The sequence below is a fragment of the Capra hircus genome, chromosome 27, assembly GCF_001704415.2.
Source record: "Capra hircus breed San Clemente chromosome 27, ASM170441v1, whole genome shotgun sequence".
NCBI classification, from domain to species: Eukaryota; Metazoa; Chordata; class Mammalia; order Artiodactyla; family Bovidae; genus Capra; species Capra hircus.
In genome coordinates, this window is record NC_030834.1 from 3,798,828 (window position 1) to 3,825,738 (window position 26,911).

A 26,911-nucleotide genomic window follows, 5' to 3' on the forward strand; every position below is an offset into this window, starting at 1 on the left:
CAGGAGGAGCACCGGGGAGGACGGAAGGGGTGGATGAGGGGCACGACCGAATTGTTTTATGCGTTTTAATACAACTTTTGCTTTATGGTTTACACATTTACATCATTTAGTTTTCAATATAGAAAGTAAAACTCTGAACAAGAAAACATTTTAAAAAGTCTTTCCCACTCTCTCCTTCCCACACCGCTCCCCGCCCCGGTCCATGTCCATAAGTCTGCTCTCCATGTCTGTGGGAAGGAGAGGGTGGGATCAATGGAGAGAGCACCATGGAAACATATGCAATACCATTGGTAAAACAGAAGCCAGTGGGGATTTGCTGCATGACCCAGGGAGCTCAAACCGGGGCTCTGGGACAACCTAGAAGGGTGGGATGGGGTGGGAGGTGGGAGGGAGGCTCAAGAGGGTGCGGACATATGAAATCAGTTCAGTGGCCCAGTCGTGTCCAACTCCAAAGTATTGGAGTTTCAGCTTCAGCATCAGTCCTTCCAATGACTATTCAGGACTGATTTCCTTTAGGATGGACTGGTTTGATCTTGCAGTCCAAGGGACTCTCAAGAGTCTGCTTCAACACCACAGTTCAAAAGCATCAATTCTTCAACGCCCAGCTTTCTTTCTCTATCCATACAAAACTACTTGGGTAAACCATGGGTTTTCCACTCTGATTAGACCTTAGAATCATCCTGCTTAAAAGCATTGAATCTTATGGGGAATTCCATGGTTGTCCAGTGGTTAGGACTCTGCACTTTCACTGGTGAGGGCCCAGGTTCAATCCCTGGTCAGGGAACTAAGACCCCACATACCACATGGTACAGTCAAAAAAGAAAATTGAATCTTGGAATCACCCATTTAAAAATACTGAATCTGAGACCAGCCCCCTGAGAATCTTATTTCAGTGGTCTTAGGGTGTAGAAACATAGGCACCGAATTTCCTAAACGTTCTCTGGGTGATTCTTACGTACATCTAGAATTGAGACTCCCTGGGCTGGGTTTATACGGAGGGATCCAGAGAGGCCAGGATGTGAGACACCTGGGGTGCTGTGGATCACAGTCTCTTTCAGTTCAGTTCAGTTCAGTCGCTCAGTCATGTCCGACTCTTTGAGACCCCATGAATCACAGCATGCCAGGCCTCCCTGTCCGTCACCATCTCCCGGAGTTCACTCAGACTCACGTCCATCGAGTCCGTGATGCCATCCAGCCATCTCATCCTCGGTCGTCCCCTTCTCCTCCTGCCCCCAATCCCTCCCAGCATCAGAGTCTTTTCCAATGAGTCAGCTCTTCGTGTGAGGTGGCCAAAGGACTGGAGTTTCAGCTTTAGGATCAAAGGCTTATTTCTGAACCTGTGCTTAGGGGACTTGATCCCTTTGCAATCTCGGTACCATGCAATAAATTCAGAAAACTTTATAGCTGGAAAGGCCCTGGGAGAGCAAGTAATTTTGAGATGAACAGGTTTTCATCAGTTTGGCCTTCCTCAGGCTCAAATCAGAAATTAACAGCAGAGACGAAAGCCCAGATCTTGACTTCCAGCTCTCCGAAAGCGTTGGTGTTGGTCTTTCTCTAAAAATAACTTCAAAAGTAGAATGAATAAGGGCATCTAAAAAACAAAAAAAGGTTCTGCAGGGCTTCCCTGGTGACTCAGTGGTCAAGAACTGGACACAATTGCCAACGTAGGAGACACCTGCTGGATCCCTGGCTCGGGATGACCCCACATGCTAAAGAGTAGCTAAGTTCATGAACTACAACTACTGAGCGTGTGTACCCTAGAGTGTGTGTTCTGCAACAAGAGAAGCCACCACGAAGATAAGCCCGCACATCGTAACTAGAGAGTAGCTCCCACTCACTGCAACTGCAGAAAGCCTGCACTGCAACAAAACACCCAGCACAGCCAAAAATGAAAGCGAATAAACAAATGTTAAAAAAAGGTTCTGAAAACTTGTGATGTGATTACATAGCTCAACAACTGGGTGGTGGTGGTTGTTCTGTCGCTCAGTTGTGTCCGACTCTTTGAGACTCTATGGAATGCAGCACCCCAGGCTTCCCTGTCCATCACCATCTCCCGGAGCTTACTCAAACTCATGTCCATTGAGCTGGTGATGCCAACCAACCATCTCATCCTCTGTCATCCTCATCTCCTTTTGCCTTTAATCTTTCCCAGCATCAGGGTCTCTTCCAGTGAGTCAGTTCTTTGCATCAGGTGGCCAAAGTATTGGAGTTTCAGCTTCAGTATCAGTCTCTCCAGTGAATATTCAGGACTGATCTCCTTTAGGATGGACTGGTTGGATCTCGTTGCTGTCCAAGGGACTCTCAAGAGTCCTCTCCAACACCACAGTTCAAAAGCATCAGTTCTTCGGGGCTCAGCCTTCTTTATGGTTCAACTCTCACATCCGTAATTGACTACTGGAAAAACCATAGCTTTGACTAGATGGAACTTTGTTGGCAAAGTGACGTATCTGCTTTTTAATACACTGTCTAGGTTTCTCACAGCTCGTCTTCCAAGGATCAAGCATCTTTTAATTTCATGTCTGCAGTAAATAGTGGCTCTGCTTATTAAGAAACAAATCTAACTGTGATAACTCTTTTTATTACTGCACTCTGAGCTTATTAAATTCCATGACCCAGGAAATTAAAGACACGAACAGAAGCTATGTACTTCCCACCCAAGTCTGCCTCTTTCCTTTTCTTGTATGCAATTCTAAACATAAGAAATGCTTCAGAGGGCAAATCCAGTTTCATAGGTACCAGAGGTTTATCATAGAAGCACAGAGCTTCAGAGAAAACCAAAAAGGCTTGATTTGTTGGGATGTGGAGAGGCTGAGAAAACAAAATCATTCTTCCTCTTGATCATGGTCTTAACGAACTTCTTTGACTCAGGAAACCCTTACTGGGTCCAAAAAAGATCAGCCAGGTTGAAATGACAGATGACTGACTATATGCTTTATCATGACATTTTCATCAGTCTTTCATTAAACTGGGTCACTGAGGGCTTAGTTTTCAGAAAAAAAGCCATTGAGAAAACAGAAAAAAATGGACCCTTTTCATAATGACCGTGCTCAGACTTTATTTTAGAAGAATCTCCCTTTTGGGAAGGAGAGAAATGAGTTCAAAGCAAGATTCGGTAATGCACAAGGATTATCTTTTTAAATATCACAGCTTTTCTTAGTTTTCTTTAGCATCAAGCAAACACGAATCATCTGTTGAGTTCACTTCAAATGTTTCAAAATTCTCATCAGACATTTAAAAAAAGAGAGAATTCTGGAAGGGATCTGGGCAGAGAAAAAAGGGAACTGGAGAGATCTGTGTGTTCATCCAATCAGTCGTCTATTCATGAATTTAGAAAACATTTATTCTAGCATCTGCCACTGTGCTCGGGCTTCCCTGGTGGCTCAGACGGGAAAGAATCCCACCTGCAATGCAGGAGACCTGGGTTTGACCCCTGGGTTGGGAAGATCCTCTGAGAAGGGAACGGCCACCCACTCCAGCATCCTTTGCTGAAGTGTTCCATGGACAGAGGAGCTTGGCGGGCTACATACAGTCCACAGGGTCGCAAAGAGTTGGACATGACTGAGCGACTAACACTGTGCTTAGTGCTTGTAATATAAAAACAAGTAAGGCACGGTTTCATCCTTGCGGAAGCGTATGTGTAAGCAACTGAGTTCTGTATTCCCAGTCCTGGTTATTTCTCAATGAGAGAGAAACAGCTGAAAATGAAGGAAAAGCCATGAAAAGATGCGGAATGCAAATCAGGATCACACCGAGGTTCTACTTAACATCCTCTAGGTTGGTTATGATAAAATGGCAGATAATAACACGTTGGTGAGGCTATGGAGAAATCAGAGCACTTGTATATTGCTGGTAGGAATGTGAAATGGGCTTTGGAAAAGCACTTTGGCAGTTTCTCAAAAGGTTAAACACAAAGTGACATATATGACCCAGCAATTCTACTCTGAAATACACACTCAAGAGAACTGAAAACATGTGTCTGTACAGAAACTTGTACAAAGCAGCACCATGCACAATATTCAGAAGGTAGAAACCACCCAAATGTCCATCAGATGATGAATGGGCAGACGAAATAGAGTATATTTGTACAATGGAATATTATTCAGTCACGAAAAGGAAGTAAGTACTGTTACACGCTGCAACATGGAAGAACCTGGAAAGCACGCACTGAAAGAAGCCAGATACGAAATGCCATGTATCATATACCTCTATTTCTGTGAAATAGCAGATCAGGCAAATTCATAAAGACAGAAATGAGATTAGAGGTTGCCAAGGTCTGGAGGGAGGGGAGAATGGACGATGACCACTGAAGGATACAAAGTTTCTTTTCAAGGAAATGAAAATGTTCTGGAATTGTGCAGTGTTGGTGGCTGCACAAGGCTGTGAAAATACTAAAGACCACTGAGTGAAGCCAGGGGGCTTCCCTGGCTAGGACTCTGCGCTCCCACTGCAGGGGACTGCGGCTCAGCCCCTGGTGACAAACTAAGATCTCACATGCTGCATGGTGCAACAACATCAAAAAAATAAAAATAAATGGAATTAAAAAAGAAAACCATTGTTTTGTATGGACATATTTTGCATGAATCTGGAATTTGATAGTATGTGAAACATGTCTCAATAAAGCCCCTAGTAGAAAGCAAAGAAACCAGGAGAGAAAAGAGGTCCCATTCAACAAACATATATATGAGGGGATTCCATTGCCAGGCAACATGCCAAGGAGCTGAACAGTCTTAATTCTTGGGGCAGTTTTCAGTGTTTTGAGGGGAAACAGACAATCATGGCTCATCTACCAATGATGTGGTCGGGGCTGGGGTAAGTCTCCAAGTCGCCCTCCTGCCCACCCACAGCCCGAGTCCAGGATGGGCACTCTCAACCCTCCCCGTGCTTGTCAGTGGCAGCCCGCAGCACCTGCGACATAACAGGCGTGAGCTTTTTCCTTCCTTAGACGTGGTCTCTGGTTTACTGCAAGTGTTACGGTTCCAGTGAGGGGGCAGGGATCATGCGTCCAGGCTGAAGCCCTGGTGTCTGCCCCTGGTTCCTCTGACGGGCAGCATCTCAGTTTCTCCAGATCACTGCTCCCAGCCCTCTAGAGGGGACAACACGGGGAGGAGGCCTGTATCTGGCACGTGCAGACAGGCAGGGTGGCAGTCTGGAGCGGTGCCCAGGAGGCTGAGGGTCTCCGCGAGGGCTTCCGGAAGAGCTGATAACGCAGACGCAGGGCCCGGCTTCCAGCTTCATGAAAACTGCATTAGGATGTTTGAACTGTGGTTAAAACCCCCAAATTCCACTCAGATGAAGACGTCCAGATTCAAGCTCATCTAAGACGTGGTGATCTGGGGGCATGCATGCTCACTGATCAACTAGATTCCTGCTTGCTTTGATAGCTCTCATCACTGGGTTTACTAGGGCTAGGACACAGGGCTAAGGAGAGCTGAAGGGCCATACGTGTTCCCACAATGGAGAAATGAAAATCACTATGTCCAGGCCGGTTTGGTTGAGACACCATCACCGAAAATGGAGATTTGAAGTCTGAGTTTTATACATCTTGCTCAACTGTCTCCTTTGGGCTGTGAAAACCACTGTTGGGACTTCCCAGGGGGTACAGTGGGTAAGTCTGCTTGCCCATGCAGGGGACACGGGTTCGATCGCAGGTCTGGGAAGATCCCACATGCCTCAGAACAACTAAGCCCGTTGAGCTAGTGCTCTAGAGCCTGGGAGCTGTGGCTACTGAGCTTGGGTGCTGCAGCTACGCAAGCCCGTGTGCCCCGGAGCCTGCGCTCCACAGCAAGAGGAGCAGGCGCCCTGCAGCTGGAGAGCAGCCCTGCCCGCAGGAACTAGAGGAGGCCCCCAAGCAGCAACAAAGACCCAGAGGAGCTGAAACGTAAAGCAGATCAATGATAGATACCGCAACTTCCCAGGCATTAAAAATCCACTGTTCATCACACTCGAAGAGAGGCATTGCTGGCTGGTTAGGTCTCTCCTTTACATGATCGTAAACCCCAAACCCCAAAGTAGTATGCCACTGTCTGCTGCTGCTGCTGCTGCTAAGTCGCTTTGGTCATGTCCAACTCTTCACGACCCCATGGACTGCAGCCCACCAGGCTCCTCCATCCATGGGATTTTCCAGACAAGAGTACTGGAGTGGGGTGCCATCGCCTTCTCCGATGCCACCATCTGCTAGGCAACTCAAATCTAAGGAGAAATACTAACAAACTCTACAGGAAAATTCACAAGGTGTTGATTTACTCTAAATACAGTTTTTTTGGGGGGTGGAGTTCATTCTTAGGAAAAAGAAACATAATAGCTCCAACAGGGATCTGTGTCCAGAGAACCAACTAGTGATCAAGTGTGTAGGACTGGGGATAAAGTCAGTGAACACGGTCAGACATACTCTGGAAATATGTAACATCACAGTGATCAGTCTCTAGGGATGAAGACCAACATGTACAGGGACGTCCCTGGTGGCACAGTGGGAAAGAATCCACCTGCCAATGCTGATCCCTGGTCCGGGAAGATCCCGCATGACACAGAGCAACTAAGGCTGAGTGCCACAACCACTGAGGCTGGACACTAGAGGCCGGCACACGACCAGCGGGCCCACGTGCCGCAGCTACGGAAGCCCTCGCGCCTGGAGCCTGCGCACCGCGCCAAGAGAAGCCGCTGCCGTGAGGAGTCCTCGAACCGCCGCTGGAGAGCAGCCCCGCCGCAACCTGGGAAAGCCTTCGCGGAGCAACAGAGACCCCTCGCAGCCAAAGATGGACAAATACATAATTAAACAAAGAAACAAAATGACTGCGATATAAACGAGTTAAAAACCTGTGTACACTAGTTTCTTATAAAGTCCAGCTTTTTAAAAATAACAATTATACAAATAATACAATTTATTGTAGAAAAATCGAAAGACATAAATTAGCAAAAAACAAACTTCCCTATCAACTTTCTACCACAGAGGTAAGTACGGTAGCATTTTGGTGTTTCTACATCTTAAATTAGGATGTTTGACTGTTTGTGCACATATGCTCCTGTGTGCGCTGAAACACATACTCACAAAACACAAAGTAACCCACTTATTTAAAAAATGCATCTTCCTGGTAAAGTCAGAGGGAATAGACATATCCATGTTGTCAGGAAAGCTACACCTTATTTTTAAAGTTAAATTTTCTTATTGAAGTATAGTTGCTGTACAATATTATATAAATTACAGGTGTCCAATATAGTGAGTCACAACTTTTGAAGGTTATAGTTATTATAAAATATTGGCTATTTCAATGTGTTGTTACTATGTCCTTGTAGCTTATCTTATACCAACCCACTCCAGTATTCTTGCCTGGTGAATCTCATGGAGAGAGGAGCCTGCTGGGCTACAGTCCGTGGGGTTGCAAAGAGCTGGACACAACTGAGCGACGGATACACACAGTAGTTCTGTTTTTAGTTTCTTTGGAGAAAGCTCCATACTATTCTCCATAGTGGCTGCACTAATTTACATTCCCTTCAACAGTGTAAGGGATTGATCCCCTTTTCTCTACATCCTTGCCAACATTTGTTGTTTGTGTTCTTTTTGATGACAGTCATTCTGACAGGTGTGAGGCGATCCTGTGATTCTGATTTGCATTTCCCTGGTGATTAGTCATGTGGAGCATCTTTTCACATGTTCTCCATCTGCATAGGGAAGCTACATCTTGACTTCTTACACCCAGAGGTGATGTGCATTTTGTCAGATACTTGGTATCAAGTGCAGATGGCAGAGATAAAGGAGAGAGAGCTACAGGTCTTTTCCTTCTCATCTTTGGGAACCAATCACAGTGCAACTGGACACTGTGGCTTGAGGGACACGCCTTGGGAGGGCTGGAGACCACCCGTCAGAACTAGAAAGATGTGGGACCCTCTCCCCCAACCTCGTCACTACCTTTCTGCTTTACTCTTTGCTGTTGGCAGTAGGGCGCTGAAGATTTCTTCCTGTCTGTAGCTCAACAGTTGATGTGGAAGGTTGAACTGTCTGGCCTTTAAAGTTCTTGGGAACCCTGGAGTCTTGTGATAAGTCAATGTTCGGGTGGAATGGACGCCTTCTGTGTTCTGACTGTGAGTCTGAAGAGTGGTTTGCTTTGCTCTTGCATTTCTCCCAGATTATCTTCTTGGAGGGTGGGTGAGTAGGTGATTATGTCTGTAGTTAAAACATCAAAACATCTACAGAAACATCTGCTTAAGTGGCAGCAGTTGCACATGAGTGCACCCCACCCGTGTCTTTCTTTTCTCCAAAATATTAACTCAGAACCATCTTATTTACCCAAAAAAATACATCAGTCATTATGCCTAGGCCCATCATTTATCATTAAATAACTGTCACCAGGAGTGAGATCCTGCACAAGTGGATAGGTGGGTGGGGAGTCTCTTTAGGTTTCTGAATATGCTTGATACATCACACGGTAACCAGTTCTCCTAGAACGGAACCACTGCCTCCTCTCCCCTCTCAGGGTCTCCATCCTTTTCCTTCCTCACACACGCCAAACAGTCACATGCTGGCTGGTAAATACACCCAGCTGAGGAAATACATGCTCCCGGGAGTGCACGCTCACTGGGTGTCAGTCCTGAGTTCTGCCTGGAAACAAATATGAGAAACTGGAGGGCCTGGAGGCCTTGCTGTTCACCTGAGAACTGCTTCTGTGAATTGTCCCAAGGGACTGACCGCTAAAGAAGAACGGTTAAGTAAGACCCGTGACTGCATGTGACGGTCCAAGGATGTCGCATCTTGCCTAGCTTCTGTATTCTCAGACGCCCTGTATCTCAGGCTAGTCAGCTGTGCTGTCACTTTATCAAGGATATTATTACGAAAGCAAACTCCGCCTGTTTGTTCAACAAAGGACTGGGAGAGTCTTTTTTAAGTGAACACTTGCCAAGCATTAGTCTCACTGATTGCCAAGCATTATTCTGCACTAAAATAGATCGACATGCTAAAATATTACTAACATTTTTTTTTAACTTTTTTGGCTAAGAACTTTAAGACCTGATTCACATACCATACAATTCAACGGCTTTTCATATATTCATGGAGTTGTAAAATCACACAGTCATCAGTTTTAGAGCATTTTCATCCTCATCCTAAGAAAGTCTGTACCTTTAGAAATCACTTCCTATCCCTCTCAACTCCCCATCTGCTCTGCTCCAAGCAACCACTAAGCTATTTTCTGTTTCTACCTATTTGCCTATTCTCGACATACTGTATAAATGGAATTGTACCACATGTATTCTTTGATGACTGGTTTTCACTGAGCACAATATTTTCAAAGTTTATCCCTGTTGTTTTTAAAAGTTTGATTTTAATTTTTAAAAATTTGGTTTTCAGAGGGACTTAGTATGTGAAAGGGAAAGCTGTGTGCATTTGTGTCAGAAATCATGCGACCGGCAGCAAGCCTGGCTTCTTGGTTTGCATTGAGTGGGATTCACTTGGTTTCTAATTAATGAGTCAGATCAGAGGGCTGGCTAGTCTAACTTTTTTGAGTGAATTATAACAGCATCTCAGGCCCTAGTAGAAGGAAACCCCTCCTCACCGCCGTGGACACACAGTCCTTAGGAACAGAACGTAAGGCAGACTTTGCTGGTAGGTGGAAAGGAGAAGAAGCTGCCTTGGAGGGATGACCCAGGAGAAGGAGATGGGAGCCAAGACCAGAGGCTGTTTCCCATCTGCTCATCTTCCCTTCTGGGTAAGATCTCTTGCCTGGCACAGCCGTCCTGGCGTCTGAAAGGAGCAGTGGTTATCACTGGCGATGGGTCGTTCAGAAAGGTGCTGGTTCATGGTGAGGTTAAGGCTACAGACCCTGAGTGGTTAGGGTGAGGCTATTGGATAAAAATATATTTTTATACCCCCAAGGAACCTAGAGAGTATATTCAAAAGCAGAGACATTACTTTGCCGACTAAGGTCCGTCTAGTCAAGGCTATGGTTTTTCCTGTGGTCATGTATGGATGTGAGAGTTGGACTGTGAAGAAGGCTGAGCGCCAAAGAATTGATGCTTTTGAACTGTGGTGTTGGAGAAGACTCTTGAGAGTCCTTTGGACTGCAAGGAGATCCAACCAGTCCATTCTGAAGGAGATCAGCCCTGGGATTTCTTTGAAAGGAATGATGCTAAAGCTGAAACTTCAGTACTTTGGCCACCTCATGGGAAGAGTTGACTCATTGGAAAAGACTCTGATGCTGGGAGGGATTGTGGGCAGGAGGAGAAGGGGACGACCGAGGATGAGATGGCTGGATGGCATCACTGACTTGATGGACGTGAGTCTGAGTGAACTCTGGGAGATGGTGATGGACAGGGAGGCCTGGCGTGCTGCGATCCATGGGGTCGCAAAGAGTCGGACACGACTGAGCGACTGAAGTGAACTGAAGGAAGCTAAACTGTTAGCATGTTCAGTCACTCTTCCAATTTTACCTGGAACTTCCTTAAATTATCCCACAGTTAGGTCCTTCTGATTGAAGCTTTCCCCCCCCGACAGGACCTTCGATGTCATGTTATTTCTTTATATATTAAAAAAAATCTTGAACACTCCATCGCTTAGCTTTTTCCCAACATAATAATCCTGATTTATGTTATGTTTAATTCTTGGTATTAGATACCAAGTTTTGCATCATGTTAGTATTTAACCCTTTGATAAACACTATATTCATTCATCCATCCATCCATTTACTTAACAAACATGTATGCTCCAGTGTGTAAGGAATGGGGTTCAAATTTGAAGCAGTGTTAACTTTCAAGGTCTGCAGTTTCCCAACAGAGCTGCCCAGATGCTCCCATTCAAGGACTCTTTCCTTAGAACAACATGTCTTTTCTTTGCACCCTGCCCTCCTACTGGCTGGGGTGAAGATACAAGAGGTGCACGTCTTCAAACTCTAGAGCTCAGGAGGGAGGGCAGGGAAGCAGAAAGGAGGCCAGGTCAGAGGTGTCAGTCCAGAAAGGGGAGAGGACATGAGCATAAGGGTCTCTGGATTTCCTTTATCTGGAATCTTAAGGCAGAAAAAGGGCCAAAACAAGGTTTAGATGGTTTCTTCTGACTCAAAGAGTTCTTGAAACTAAAATAAATCATTTTTAGGATGAGGCTAGGGCATGATACAGATCTCCCAGATGGCTCTGTGGTAAAAGAATCTGCCTGCAATCCAGGAGATGCAGGTTCAGTTCCTGAGTTGGGAAGATCCCCTGGAGAAGGGCATGGCAACCCACTTCAGTATCCTTGCCTGAGAAATCCCACGGACAGAGAAGCCTGGAGGGCTGTTGCCCACAGGGTCGCAAAAGAGTCAGACATGACTCATGCAAGGGGCATAATACAGTTTTACACACAAGAAGTCCCTAACTAACCTTTCTTCTCTCAGTCCCCATGGACTCCAACCCTCAGGAGCTGACCTAACCTTTCAATCTACAATTAGAGCTAAACCACTTGAAGATGCAAGTCACAAAGAAAGGGAAAAGACCGGTATAATGAGTCAGTCAAAATGTTAATCAAAAGGATACACACACTAGCAGTCTGCATGGTTTGACTTTCAGAGTGTTTAAAAATCTCAGCCAATTTTCAAAACCAGGATTTCACATAAAATGTAGCTTCGTGTGAAAAATGGGAAGATCTGGCGTACTGAGCCCAAATCCTCCCCGAGCACCAATCAGGGAGCCCCCCTCCTAACAGAGAGACCCCTGGCTCTCTGCAGTCAGCACCCCTCCCCGAGGGAGGCCAATGTCAGCAGCCGCTTAGGTCTTGTCTCGCATAGTCTTTTGATGAGTAAAGAAATATTTCACAGGATTTTTATCTGTGCCCAAAGTGGGAAGACACAAGTAATTCAAGAAAAGTGAAATGATGCATTTCTTTATGGAACTGAACATTCTGATCCAGCGACATGTAAACAATGAGTGCGATGGTTGAAAAATTTAAACTGGGCTGGCCTTATGGAACAACTGCGTCTCTCGGTTACTAACGTCGGCTCTTTGGTTCTTATGGGCATTGGCGTTTCAGAACTCTGGTACTAATGAGATCACTTCCTATTTTATTTAATTTTAGATTTTTTAATATTTTATTTTTGGCTGTGCCTCATGGCTTGTGAGAGCTTAACCCTAATCCTGACCCTAGCCCCGAGCAGGGATTGAACCCGGGACACAGCAGCGAAAGCACTGCGTCCTCACCACTGGACTGCCAGGGAATCCCCAATCATTTCCTCTTTTTAAAGAGGCAATTGGTTAGAAAGCAGGAAGGCAAAGTGTTTTAGGAGAACAGGGAAAGGAGGCAGCAGAAAAGGTCATCAGAAACGGGCAGAGTGGGTGCCTCTGATCTCTGGTTTTGCTCTGAGAGTCAGTTTATGGTATCAGGCTTCCACAGAAGCAACCATAGTTATTTCATGCCCTGCTGGTCTGAGGAAAATGGGTGCCTTTTCTTTATCTGAATAGCCTTCAGAATGAGAGTCAAGGTCTAGATCTAAGAATGTGGGCCAGCAGCTCTTTAGTCTGATGTCTCATGAAGGAAGGGGCAGCTGGGTTTGGCATCAGGATGGCATCCTTGTTCTAAGCTGCACTGGTCTCCCTGAGGTCACCCCTGTCGTCATGGAGTGGAAAGGAGAGGGGGTGCTTATGTCTACACAGAGCTGACCTAAACAAGCCTACCTGATGGAAGGAACACGGTCCAGACCACGCAGATTGTCTCTAACACACATGTGTAAGCAGCATGTTGCAGGTATACATGTACATGGATGTTCAAGTGTACTCCATTTTGAATCGATTCAATACACAAAAATCTAAACTTTTCCATTTGAAAGCCCAGGAGGCTTTTCCTATTTCACATGACAAAAAAAGCACCTTCACAATATACCCTTTCTTTCAGATGTTTTCTAAATATTCAGTTCTTTCAAGGCAGTGGTTCTCAACCGGGGCGGTTTCACCCCCAAGGGGACACCTGGCACTATCTGGAGACACTGCTGTTGTCACAACTGGGCTATTGGCATCTGGTGCCTGGAGGCCAGGGACGCTGCTAAAGGTTCCACAAGGCGCAGGACAGCCGCACGACAGAGAGGAACCAGCCTCAAAAGTCATCTGCATGTGCCAAGATGGGAAGCTCTGGTCTGATACTCATTATGTTATATATATATATATATAAATTTATTTAATTGGAGGCTACTTACAATATTGTATTGGTTTTGCCATACATCAACATGAATCCACCATGGGTGTACACGTGTTCCCCATCCTGAACCCCCCTCCCACCTCCCTCCCCATACCATCCCTCTGGGTCATCCCAGTGCTCCAGCCCCAAGCATCCTGTATCATGCATCGAACCTGGACTGGCGATTCGTTTCATATATGATATTATACCTGTTTCAATGCCATTTTCACAAATCATCCCACCCTCTCCCTCTCCCACAGAGTCCAAAAGACTGTTCTATACATCTGTCTCTCTTTTGCTCTCTCTCGCATACAGGGTTATCTAGGAAACCAGAATTGAAAGAGACATGTGTACCCCAATGTTCATCACAGCACTGTTTATAATAGCCAGGACATGGAAGCAACCTCGATGTCCATCAGCAGATGAATGGATAAGAAAGCTGTGGTCCATATACACAATGGAGTATTATGCAGCCATTAAAAAGAATACATTTGAATCAGTTCTAATGAGGTGGATGAAACTGGAGCCGATTATACAGAGTGAAGTAAGCCAGAAAGAAAAACACCAATACAGTATACTAACGCATATATATGAAATTTAGAAAGATGATACTCATTATGTATCACTTATTTTCTTTCCTAAAAAGGTGACTTATGCAAATGACTCAGCACTATGTACTAAGCAAGGGATGCCCGTCTGGGGAGTCAGGGTCGGTGGGGAGCGGGCCTGTGGGAGGGAACGTGGGGCTGGTTAAGCCGCAAAGGCTGCCGCGCTGTGAGGTGGGTGCTGACCTGAGGGGAGGCGGCGGAGGTGCGCAGGGTGAAGCCGGGGGTGTGGCTGGCAGCGGGCTGCTGAAAGAAAAGCATCATCGGTTCAGGGGTGAGGGGCGTGAGGAAACGGGCCGAGCTTTCTGGAACAGCGGGTGTGGGAGGAGGCACAGAGGCCAGAATCCCGAGGGAGCGCCTCAGGGCAGGGGAGAGTTGGCGGAGCGGGTGTCTGGTCCGGCAGGTCACGGGGAGGGTCTCACCGCTTGAGGAGGGTGGAGAGGGAGGCGGGGGTGGGGGGGTGCACCGGAAGAGAGGCTTTGGGGGAGAAGGGGGGACACGCGGAGGGGGGCAGCGCGGCCGGAAGTGTCTGCGCGCGGCTGGGCGGAAGGACCGCCCCGGGAGTGTGGGGCCGAGGAAGGCCTCTCGGGCCTGAGAGGAGCCTGGGACCAAGGGCGGGCCGCGGCCACCAGGGCGTGGACACGGGGAAGGCAGGTCCCCGCTGCTTTAGTAGGAGGAGACGGGCCCTGAAAGCTGGCCCAGGGCAGACGGCAGAGTGGGAGGCCACTGGGCCTCAGGCTGAATGCGCCTCAAAGCCGGGAGCTGAGAAAAAACAGTCTACCGGAAGGATTTCACGAAGGGATGAGAGGCGGCGGACGCGAAGCCCGCGCGCGGCAAGTACACAGCTCCAACACCCCTTCCCCAGCCTGCCAGCCCTGGCTTCAGTGTCTCACAAGACCTTGGACTCCTGGTACGACTGTCACCTCGAGCAGAGGCAGTGGATGCCTGAGGGCACCCAGTGAAATCCCTGAAGGACATGCCTCTGACGAGACAGACCCCTGATTCTCAGGAAAGAGAAGACAGAACGGCAGGCTCGAGCTTTATTGGGCACTTGGGCTTGCTTTGGAAGCGACTATTGTTCCTTCCTTCGCTTGCATTTCTGGGTACTGAGAAGCACTTTCATTTAACCCGTTGAACAGCGAAGGTGTTTTGTATTAAAAAAGAAGAAAATTCCTATTATTTTCTGGAGTGGTGTCGACTCTTCGCAGCACGTGGGTAGCGGTACCCAAGTGGAAATCCTGACTGGTACCAGCATCCTTACAATTATATAAGCACTGCAGAAAGGTCTGCGGTTGCACTGACCTCTTAAGGAGTCCACTGTAAAGACATGATGCCTGCAGCACTTGGTTCATTGGGTGGACTGACCATAAATCTTCCCTTTCTTTGTTTCCTTTTGTGCCCTCCTCTCCCTGGACTGGGTGCGATTCTGGGGTTTAAGGGTACTTGTTTCTCATGTAACTTTTTTTTTTTTTTTTTCAGGGCAGACTCTGGAGCCTGAATATCCTCAACTCTACTGTATAGCAATCCTTCTTCAACCTTAACAGACGCTAAGGAAATTCTAATTGTGGCTTCCTAGGGGGCTCAGTGGTTAAGAATTTGCTGCCAACTCAGGAGATGTGAGTCCCATCCCTGGGTCAGAAAGACCCCCCTGGAGGAGGAAATGGCACCCCACTCCAATATTCTTGCCTGGGAAGTCCCATGGACAGAGGAGCCTGGCGGGCTACAGCCATGTTTAGTCGACTTAGCAACTAAACGACAACAAGGAAATTCTAATTAGGATTTCTTTAGGGCTTAACTCTTGTTTTTAACCCAGTGTTCTTTGATGTGGACCATTTCAAACATCCTCCACCTACCATTTCATTTCCATTTCTAATATCTACCCAATTACTCACACACAGTCAACAGAGCTACAGAACATGGAAAAAAAAAGTTAGATTCCTGACTAGAGGCAGAGTGGCAATGGAAACATTCAGAAATGATGGCTCTATGTGAAGGTGTTGCTTCAGGTATGAAGTCTTTCTGTGATAGTAAGAAGGCGGCTGTTGAACAAGTACACGTGCAATCCAACCCCCAAACGAAATAGGACAAACACACACATCTCCTTGATCCTGGCTCCAAACCAGGAAATTCTTACTCTCTTGGACATGATAACCAACTTGGATGCACACACACTAGCTGCGTTTTGGACGTGCAAATCTTACCAAGATGGTACGGAGGATGTCAAGCAGGGAGCCCAGGGGAGGTGAGTTGCCCAGGACACACACAGTGCAGGGAAGGAGTCTGTTGAAGCAGACCCAGAGGCGGCCTGGCCAAGCTGCCCGCAGAGCGGCCAGACTCAAGCTCTTTGGGGACTCTGGAATGTAACTGGAATTTCTGGTGGAAACAGCCAGCACCCCTTGCCAAAAAAAAAAAAAAAAAAAATTGACTTTTAGCTCTGCTGAAACCTCGGCCACAAAGGAGAAGACACAGCACCCTGCCTGCCAATTTCCCTTCCCTTTGTCTGGTTTCTAAATGTGCTCCTCCTATTTCTTCTTAGTTGGGACTAGGAAGAAAGTGTGGGGCAGAACCGGCGCTGTTGGCTGATGTTGACATAACAAACCATGGCTAGGCTCCTTGAAAGATAAGAAATAGGGAGCTGTATCTTTTTAGTGATTGCTAGATTTCTTTTGACTTGTCCCTAACTTTCAAAAATTGAAAACGTGTTTTCATCTACTATATGAAAAGTAGATTCATCTAGCTAAAAGTAAATGCATACTGTGGGTCTCAGCCCCTCGCAGTGTGGAAACTACTTACTCCCCTTCATAAAGTTTTATTTTAAATTTCATTCAGTGAACTGTATTCTAACTCTTCGTTAATTCCCGTTCTCAGTGATTCAGGAGCTTGATAACATTTTTCCCCCTTGGCTATTTTATACACATAAAGACAGAGAAAAGCAGTGCAAAGGGAAAAGTCATTCTAAAGTCTATTATTGAAATAGTCTTGTCACTGGGTTCTGCAGCCTTAATTTCATCTATGTGTACTTATAACACATTTTTTTTTACAAGATTACGATCATTTTCTACACACTAGAAAACTCCAATTAAAAGCTAGAGAATAAGTCATCCTTGAAACAAATTGTGAAAAAGTTAAGACAACTGCATTATTGAAGAGTTTATAAAGCTGTTGTGACAGCAATAAGCACAGATGAAGCAATTATGAATTTCATGAAAATAGATAAAAATCCAATTGGAATAATGAGGCCTGCCCCACTGAACACCTGTTTATAGTCTTAATTTTGCCTTAAGGAGATACGACTGATGTTCTCCAACAACAACAAAAATCAATAATGGATCAATATGGATAAACGTGTTGGGTCTGACCTTTTGTCCTAAGAGACAGTTAACAGCTGGGTTTAGTTTTACTGGGATTTACTTAAAGACTTGTAACAGTAAATAATGGTGCATTTAAGAATATTTGCCTGCTTTGATTTAGTGAGTTTGGCAGGTGGCAGTGGCCTTTCAATGGCATATGGCTTTGAGAAATTACATCAATATATGCATATGATGTCTTAGCCTCTAGTTCATGCGTCAAGTTAATTAGTAAAGAATCACTGGTTTAGCATTTTATAAGCAAATATTCTCCAGCACTGGTGGAAGAAAATACAGTGAAAAGATAAAAAGAAGTAAAAGTCTGCAAAGTTTTGCAAGAGTTTTTAATAATAGTGGAATGCCCAAATATAGAGACAAACCAATATTTTCTTGAGGTCCTACAGCATGAGAAAAGCATATCTCCAGGCATGCCTAATGAAACAATGTTAACTGCTTTTCAAAGATAAATTACTTATAAATATAATATTAAGTGAAATACCATGCAGTCTATCTCAAAGTTCCCATTAGGGGACTTACATGCAGTGTCCCTTGTAATAAGTGAGAATTTCTGATGCCTTTCAAGAGAAATGTGAAACTAAATGAAAATGCAGATGAATGACTCTGAAAATGTTTTATGCTTCAATTTCCTTCGTATCTGGAAATTACAGGATAACACAATAAAAACACAGCATATGGTAAAGACTAAACGGGGTTTTGTTTTTTAAAATTTTGTTTAAATGGGCTACTTTTAATTGTGGACACATATTAAGGAATGCAAATAAAATTTTTATAGGATCCACAATCAAATTATCTTATGTTTTAAGATAACTTCATGGAGAAATTCATCTTTGAAGATCAGAGGGCACTGTATTCTTGCAAATTATGAAGACCTATAAATTTGGTTTCCACTGAAATATCCTGTGGATTGTACACAGGAAAAAAAAAAGAGTTTCTGGCGTATTTGCACTAGAATTTAAGCTATTTTCAAAAGCATTTCTATCTGGCAACTGCTTTTAAATTTCTTGAGTACTACCAGTTTGCCTCTCTTATTTTAGCTTTTGGTGATACGAGATAGGTTCTACCGATAGAAAATTAAACAGTATCGGAAAGCTGCAGCGTCTGTTAAATGGATATTGCACTTGTTTGAATATTGGATATTTTGAAGGCTATTTCATTCTCTTTTGTGCAGAGTTTGACATGATGGCAAACACATCCACCTTTAGGCACATGATGGCAAGGTAAAGTGTATCAGTTTCTTAATGAGTTTTATATTCTTACAGTTAGTTATGATTACAAGTAGATTCTTTACAGTTTACATGGATAAGTAAATATATTAAAAAGAACATTTACAAATCCCAACATCTCAAAGTTATAATATGGTCAAAAAATCGTGAAAATATTTTACTACTTACCTAAAATAAACTTTCAATATAAAGTGCCAAGAAAAAGTCAAATGAGTTTTTAATGTGAACCAGAGCAGAGGAAAATGATCCCGTTTCAAATGCAACAGTGCCAGTCCACCAAGGGGGAAGCCTTAACGTATTTTCTTTAGCAAAGAAGCTGACGGTATTCCCTGTGGGCAGTGTGTATCCACACGCGTGCACACACGCTATATAGATAATAAAATCACAGCCTAACAAACCAACTCCATCCAGCTTGCATACTGGAAGAAAAAAGTGCTTGGAAATCTTTGTCGTTCAAGGACCCCTTTCAATCACTTAGCAACCTCTCTTTCCTGCTATTTTTAATTTCAAACGTTCAGCGTTCAAAGTCAAAGATTTGACAAAGCGGATGCAAAGGGTCCCTTTAAAACACCCCAGAGACAAACACGGAAACTTGGATCAAACGGAAGGAAAATGGTCCCTACCTTTTTTCTGAGAGTACGATGGCGACTGCACTTGAGAAAAAGTAGGCTTTTCTTCAGTGAAATATTCAGGTTGGCTGTATTGATTCAGGGCCATGTCCAAGTCCGAGTCCCTGCTTTTCAGCATGTTTCCAGGGTAACTACAGGTATAAGGCTGATTCACTGCCCAGGCCTGTTCCATATATATGTTGTTACTGGGCACAGCCTGAGCGTTGCAACCACTGTAACCTGGACTATCTTCGAAATACGCGTAATAATCAGTGGCCTGCATGTAGCAGTTGCTGCCGGCAGCTGGGTGTGCTTCGTAGAGTTCTTGCACACAGAAGTTCATTTTGGTGCCCGGCTCTGTTCCTACTTTACATATACACACACTCTATGGATGCAGTCCCCAGCCCATACGCCCTGCGTGCCGGGCATATACCGCGAGAAGCGTATATACATACACATGAAGGGAGAAGCAGAGATGAATAAACACCAGCCACACGGCAACCCAGCCTGCTGTACTTTGCCACGGCACCTGATGTGCTAAAATCCTATTTAGGTGGAGGTGTCTTTGGAGCTCTGCTGCCATTCAAACATGTTGGAAAGCAGATTTCTGACTATCAAGGTCTTAAGCTCTGAACGCACCTAATTCCTGGAAAAGATGGCAGGCAGGTAGGCATGACCTCTGCCCAGCTGGAGGACCGACAGCCAGGACGCGTCTGTGGCTCTGACGCTGGGAAGATCCATTTTATATGCTGTTTTTAACTCCTTTCCACATGATTAGAAAATGATTACTCATTGTTATGTCATTTTGGTTGACAACTTAAGCATGAAACATTATAAAGACATCTTAGAGTCTATCCTTGGATACACAGAAAATCCGAAAATCAATAATCTAGTTTATTAGCAGGGACCAGAGAAAATCCAGCCGTAACGAGCCTGATGACTCTGGAACATTAATCTAGTCACACAAACGTTAGAGGTTACATCTGTTGTTGAACGTCACCCACGGGCTTCTAAGGCAGGAAGAAGGACACATGGGGCCCACGGGTCTTTAAAAGACACCATGCGAGGCACATCTGAGAACACCGCTGGCGTTTGCGAGCTCTGTTCTGCTCCTTGCCCCTGTTGATTTTCTACATCATTAGCCTAATCGACATGCGGCCTGGAGCTGAACTTCGCTCTGCTCATTTTGCCTTGGTTGTGTTGGTAAGCGCACCAGGGGTAAGTGTGTGTCACACCCGGTGTGCAGAGCACCCCTCTGGGAGAGCAGTGTCCCCCTTCTGATCCTGGGGGGATGCTTTTTATAGTATGCTACCAGTTTTTCTTTTTTTTTTTTAATTCAATTTTTATTTCATATTGGAGTGTTGTTGATTTATACTGCAGTGTTAGTTTCAGGAGTGCGGCAAAGTGATTCAGTTGCACAGATACACATATCCATTCTTTTTCAGACTGTACAACTATCATTTCATTCTCATTCAGTTCTGCTTTTGAGATGATCTTCGAGCTTAACTGTAATTTAAGTAGTAGTCATGCGCTTGACATTTAAAGATAGTGATCCAAAAGGGAGAGGCATTTTCTAGGAGAACTGCCATTTAAGACACAAACACACACCAAATTAGAGATAAAAGCCTACTAGATGATGACCGACGGTGTTTTCTCCATGTGGACGGCAGTGAGCACCTGTATTCTAGATCACGATTCAGGAACGGTGCAAGCTGCTATCTTTGCAGTTGGAGGTTCTGTTTCTTGGGAAGACTTAGTTGGGAGGGCTGGCCCCAGGAGGTAATGTGTACACTTGGGATCCTGTTAGTCCCTGAATAGGTGACCTCTTGGTATTTCCCTCCCAAGGGACCACAGGCAATGTGATGTTGTAGTGTTCCATTGTAACGCTTCCACTTTGGACCTAATGCAATGTGGAATTTTGGGCAGGGACATAGGGCCAGAGAAAGGAGGATATTACAGTCATTCAACAAACATCTATAGGTTATCTGTTCTGTACAAAGCAAGGAGCAGGTGGGAGCAGAGGTGTTGATTTGGGAAGTCAGTCATGGGCCCCGTCACCAAGTAGCTTAATAGCAGGTGTTTTCACACAGAGTCAAGCAGACCACTGTCAAGAGTCTGTAAGAGCTGATGATTTTATGCATGAATTGCATGGATTCAGGGAAGAAAATTAAGAATCAGAAAACAAACAACAGATGAGACAAGATGAGGGAAGAAACCCAGGCAGACAGACTCCTGGGTGGATGTTTAGTAATAAGACTGCTCAAAAAATTGCAACTGAACAAGGAAAGGAATGTTCTTCAAATTGTTACATTTTGAACCCAGACAATGAATTCCGACATCCTAGAGAGCACAGAAGTTACCATAAGGAATAAGGAATGCAGCTAACATCTTAACAGTGTTTTTACTCTCTGATTGCTCTTCAAACAAATAAAAGATTTATTTGCAAGTGTTTTTAAGAACACATACATACAACATTACAATTAACATTTTCTCCCTACTGAAAATGTCAAAACATTTCACTGGAAGCAATGACTATTTTCTGAAAACCCCAGGAAAAAGGATCCAGGCCTTATGTTTCTTTGTCTGATCTCATGTATTTATCTCAAATTTCCCAAAACTAATCTGAAAATTAACCTTTCAATAAAGCAGTTTTCTTTCCTGGCAAACACATATGTTCCAAGGCCTCCTTTTCTGGTTAGAAGCTGCATGTCAAAACCATCCAGTTTTGCAGTTTTGCCCAGCGCATTTCCTGGCTCCCGTTCTAGTTCATTGGAGGCACAAGTCCAAGCCATTTCTTGCTTTTCACCAGTAACGTTACCAACTCAAGCCAGAATCTCAAATTTCATTACAAAGGAACACTTCTAAACATTTTTCCAAGATCTCTAAATGTCCTTGAAAAATCAGAGTTTTCTTCTGCCTCAGAACTGATCTACATCCTGCAGCAAAGAAAGACAGAACAATTCCTGAACAACTTTCCCCCACCTCTAAATTCTCAACAGCATTTTGATGGAGTTAAAACAATCCTGAATTCTCCCAGAAATCTTTGAACAGAAAAAAAGTTTCTAGACATGTTTAAACGGGTTCTTCACTTCCTCTTATCGTTTGGAAAATATAGAACCAAACGTTTCTGAAATGCTGCCTTCTTCTTGCACCAAGTGGGGTTACTCTTCGAGTAAATGTGTAAAACTGATGACTGGGAGCTGGAAATGGATTCAAGTTGAAATACGGTCCCTCATCCCTGACAGAGGCAGTCTTGGCGCTGCCACTCGTGATCGATCCAGCCTGTCTTTTTGTGAAGTCAACAAAGCAATTTAAACATATTATATGTCACAAACGAGGTGAACTTTAGTGAGTCTGCTCTCTTACTTCCCTGGCTGACGAGTCTAATTTAGTTACTGAGAGAGAAGCTTACGAGTTATTTGACTTATAGAGCATCAAACGGCCTGAAATAAACTCAGGAGGGCTTTCATAATTCTTATTAGAAGTGTTTCAATCAATAATAATTTATTATCTAAGTACACGTTTGTCCTTTAGGAAATAACCTAAAAGGACAAGACTAATGATCTTGCTGGCGAAACTGGTAGGTAAACAGCGAACCCTCAAGGACTCTGAAGGAGGAGCCTTGTTTCTCTCTTTGGGTCTTTCTTTTCTTCTGCCTTCAGCTGTGTTGACTCTCAAATAAGGCTGCACATTGGAACCACCCACAAACGTTAAAAACACCAGTGCTCAAGTGTCATCCTCAGAAATTGTGATTTAATCAATATGGGGTAGAACCTGATTGTGATGACTTTTTCAAGTTTTCCCAGATTAATTCACAGGCAGTGGAGTCAGGCTTCCCAGGCAGCTCAGTGGGTTAAGAATCTGCCTGCAATGCAGGAGACGCAGGCAGACAAGAGTTCGATTCCCAGATTGGAAAGATTCCCTGGAGGAGGGCATGAAAACCCACTCCAGTATTCTTGCCTGGAGAATCCCATGGACAGAGGATCCCAGTGGGCTACAGTCCGCAGGGTCGCAAAGAGTTGAAAATGGCTGAAGTGACTGGGCACATGCAGTGAACTTGGAGAACTGTCTATTCTACTGGGTGTCTGAGCCCAGCTCCTCAACAGGGACCAGGGTATCCTGAAGACTCATTCTTTTTCTTCATTGGCAGCTTCACTGTGAATTTCCTTTTGTTTTTCAAAGTTTACCTTCCCTATCTCAAGCTGTCCTCACTGCCCTTGAGTCATTTGGTCAAGTAGAGGAAATGAGTCAAGGCGATACACCAGGACAAAGTAAATCTAAGGAAGTGTGGTGACAGGGAACACGGGAAGTGTCTGCTCGGGGGCGTGCATGGCTTGCAGAAGAGATGACCTGCGCGCTGGCGTTTGGGAAGCACGTGGAACTCCAACAATGGACGCAGAGGTACGAGAGACTTCGAGCCTCTACTCTAGTGGTTGCTCTTCTTATGCTTTAGTAACAGAGCCTCTGAATTTTAGTTGGGCACATGGCCTTTGTTCCTCGGTCTCTCTTGCGTGTGCAGGCATCTGTGTGCTTAACTTCTGGCCAATGAGATGTAACAGAATAAATACTGTAAGGCAGATTCTAGGGAACATAAAAGACAACTTAAAATAACAACTGGTGCATGCATTTTCCTTCTTCTCCTTTGCTCCTTCTTCCTGCTGCCTGCAATGTATACGTGATGTTGGAACCCTAGCCACCATTTCGGTCCATGAGGATGAGAGTCATACTCTGGGGCTGGTGAAGGAATGAACTGGAAGTAGTTTAGGTTGCTGAGGATTGTCATACTAGCCTAGACTGCCAACCTCTGTTTTGTTTTGTTTTTTTTTCCCTTGGGAAGGAGAAATCAACTTTTTATTTAGGGTATAGTGTTTTCATTTGTAAAACAGAAATAACAGTACTCACCTCACTGGTTATTGTAAAGATTAAGTGAGTTAAATATAAGTAAAGCACGTAAAAGATCGACAGGTGTAGTAAGTGAATATAATTATATATGTGTGTGCTAAGTCACTTCAGTTGTGTCTCACTCCTGGTGACCCCACGGACTGTAGCCTGCCTCAGGCTCCTCCTTCCATGGGATTCTTCAGGCAAGGATACTGGAGTGGGTTGCCATGCCCTTCTCCATAGTAATTATTGAAATGCCTTATCTCTATCTTGGAATATTTTCTCTTCTCAGCCTACATTTTCACTAGGTCAAGAGTCAGTGAGCTTTGGTCTGCACACCAAGTATGGCCCCGTATCTGTTTTGTAATAAAGGTTTATTGGAACCCAGCCTTGCTCATTTGCTTACGTATTGTCTGGCTCTGAATCTACTCTGTGCTACAATGGCAGAGTGGAGTCGTGACAGAGGCCGTGTGGCTTGCTGAAAGTATTCAGTATGTGGCACTCTCGAAGTTTGCCATCTCTGCGTTAGGTGATCTCATCCTGTCTCATAACTTTATTTTTAAAAATTTACTTATTTAAAAATTTTTATTGACATATAGTTGATTGACAATGTTCTGTTAGTTTCAAGTATACAGCAAAGTGATTCAGTTACACATATGCAAGTATCCCTTTTCAGATTCTTTTCCATTATAGGTTATGACGAGATATTGAATATAGTTCCCTGCACTATACAGTAGACCCGTGTCGACCATGTCTCTCACATACCTCAGTCGTGTGTCTGTTTATCCGAGACTCCTAATTCACCCCTCTCCCCATCTGGTAGCCAGAGCTTTGTTTTCTCTGTGAGTCTATTTTGTCACAGTTTTGAATAACAATTAAATGTGGAAGATTCCAGCATGTAACGGTAGCCCGGATGTCTCCTCTAGGATCTGTGCAAAGGTGGGCATCTCCAACTCTGTCCTTTCTAACACCCTTGCCTCCTGCAGTCCTCACATCTCCACTCCACCGCCACCCGGGAGCTTCAGCCAGAGCCCCGCAGCCCTCTGGGACCCTCACTTTCCCTCACTACCTGCAGCCAGTCCAGCAGCAAGCTCATCGGTTCTTCCTCCAAAACATCGTTTTAATCCAGCCACTTCTCTGTCCCCGCCTTGTCACCAGATTCTCCAGGTGGCCTCCTAACTGGCCTTGCCCTGTGGCAGCAACTTTCTTGCTACAGCAACGAGTCATGTCTGAAAAACGACACACCTGACCACGTTGCTTCCACACTTAAAGTCTTCAGCGGCCTTTCATTGCATTCAGAATAAAACTAAAACTCTCCACCAGAAGATGTCCCACCTCCTGTCAAGCCCTCCCCACCCTGGCTCCGTCTCACCCTGCGCCTGCATGACTCAGGGGCACTGGGGCGCTCCTCTGTCTGAAAAGACCCCTTCCTCTGTCTCTCCCCAGGGTGGGGCCCTTCTCAGCCTTGGGACTTTGCTTTCATGTCACTTTCTCTACATTTCAGGGACCTCTTGATTCCATCACAGGCTGAAGGCTCTTGACACTCATCGCCTATGTGACTGCAGTTGTCCAACCTCTTAGAAGAAAGCTGGAGGAGACTCAGTGCACCCAAAACTCTCTGCATTTTCAAAAGCAAGGCGGAAATTTACCTACTGTCATAAATGGACTCTCCTGGGCTTGGAAGTTCCAGTGAGACCCTCGTCTGTCTCAAGTTGAGTCAGTTTACTCTTTTATATTTTGCTGTTAGAGGTTGACCTGTATGTGAAAACTACCTCTTTGGAGGTTCGGAATCACAAATGGGTGTCATCACTCCCAAACATCTCTGCTCCAAGAGAGGCTGTAACAAGGGTAGGGTCATCGCTTGCCCTCTGAAGGAGCCACCCAAATTGAGGAAAGATCCCTTTGTAGATATAAGGGAGTGGGCATTCAGATCTCACTATCCAAGTGCTGAGTGTAGTGAAGAGTTAGGGGACGTATTTAGGGGGAAATAAAAGGGACGCAAACAATTTTTTTGAGCATGCTTCGTTCATCTTTTGATGTGTGGGATATTCTGACTTGTTCTTCTCTTTTTTTAAACAAATGAGATACCATTCCCCCCCCCCCCCCAATTTTTACTAATTGTTTTACTTTGTTTGTTTTGGGGCATACCATGCGGCTTGTGGGATTTTAGTTCCCAGAGGGGGGATTGAACCCTGGGCTGCAGGCAGTGGAAGCGCTGCGTCCGAACTACTGCACTGCCAAGGAATTCCTCTTTGAAAAAGATTCCAAATTAGTTCCACTCCAGAGATGAGAGCAAGGCAAGCTCTGGGCACGTTGGGACACTTTTTTTTTTTTTTTTTTTAGTATTGTTTCTTTATTTTAATTTTGGCTGCGCTGAGTCTTCATTGCTGCTCGGGCTTTCTTTAGCTGCAGTGAGTGGAGGCTATTCTCTGTGGTGGTGCGCAGGCTTCTCATTGCAGTGGCTTCTCTTGCAGTGCACAGGTTCTGGGGTGCATGGGATTCGGTGGTTGCATCACGTGGGCTCAGTGGCTGCAGTTCCCAGGCTCTAGCGCACAGGCTCAATACTTGAGGTGCATGCGCTTCGTTGCTCCATGGCATGTGGGATCTTCCTGGATCAGGGATCGAACCTGTCTCCTGCATTGGCAGGTGGATTCTCTACCACTGAGCCACCAGGGAAGCCCAGGATCACTCTATCGTCAAGTGCTTTCCCTCCTGCTCACACCTGGGAAATGATGGAGGCTTCCCCAGGATCCAAGGAAATGACAACTAGAACTTCTGAGCTTTGCATTCCACGTGTTTTGTATTTGACTCGTGAGGGAACAGATCCAGAGGATAAACTGACTTCTGTCACATGGCAGGTGGTAGTCCTGGGGACCAGAGCCCACCCCTGCTCTGTGCACATTAGGCCTCCTATGCCGGGGGCACCTTTATCCCCAGCTGACCATAGTGCTCTGCGTGTGTTAGCTGCTTAGCTGTGTTTGACTCTTTGTGATAGCGAGGCCTGTAGTCTGGCTGTCCGTGGGATTCTCCAGGGAAGAATACTGGAGTGGGTTGCCATCTCCTTCTCCAATAGTGCTTTAGGCTCAAAACAAACAAACAAACAAAA

General features: G+C 45.1%; 1 protein-coding gene across 6 annotated transcripts in view; it reads right to left on the reverse strand.

Annotated features, from left to right (window-relative positions):
• The window catches only part of THRB (thyroid hormone receptor beta), a 437,024-nt gene that overhangs the window by 34,850 nt on the left and 375,263 nt on the right, over window positions 1-26,911 (reverse strand). The window contains exon 1 of one of the 6 annotated variants that reach the window (XM_005698927.2): window positions 18,940-19,496. The exons of the other annotated variants lie outside the window; for them this stretch is intronic. Within the exon in view, the coding sequence (XP_005698984.1) occupies window positions 18,940-19,267 (328 nt within the window). The 5' untranslated portion in view covers window positions 19,268-19,496. Of the gene's footprint in view, window positions 1-18,939; window positions 19,497-26,911 lie in introns of those variants that run through there. 6 annotated transcript variants of the gene reach the window in all.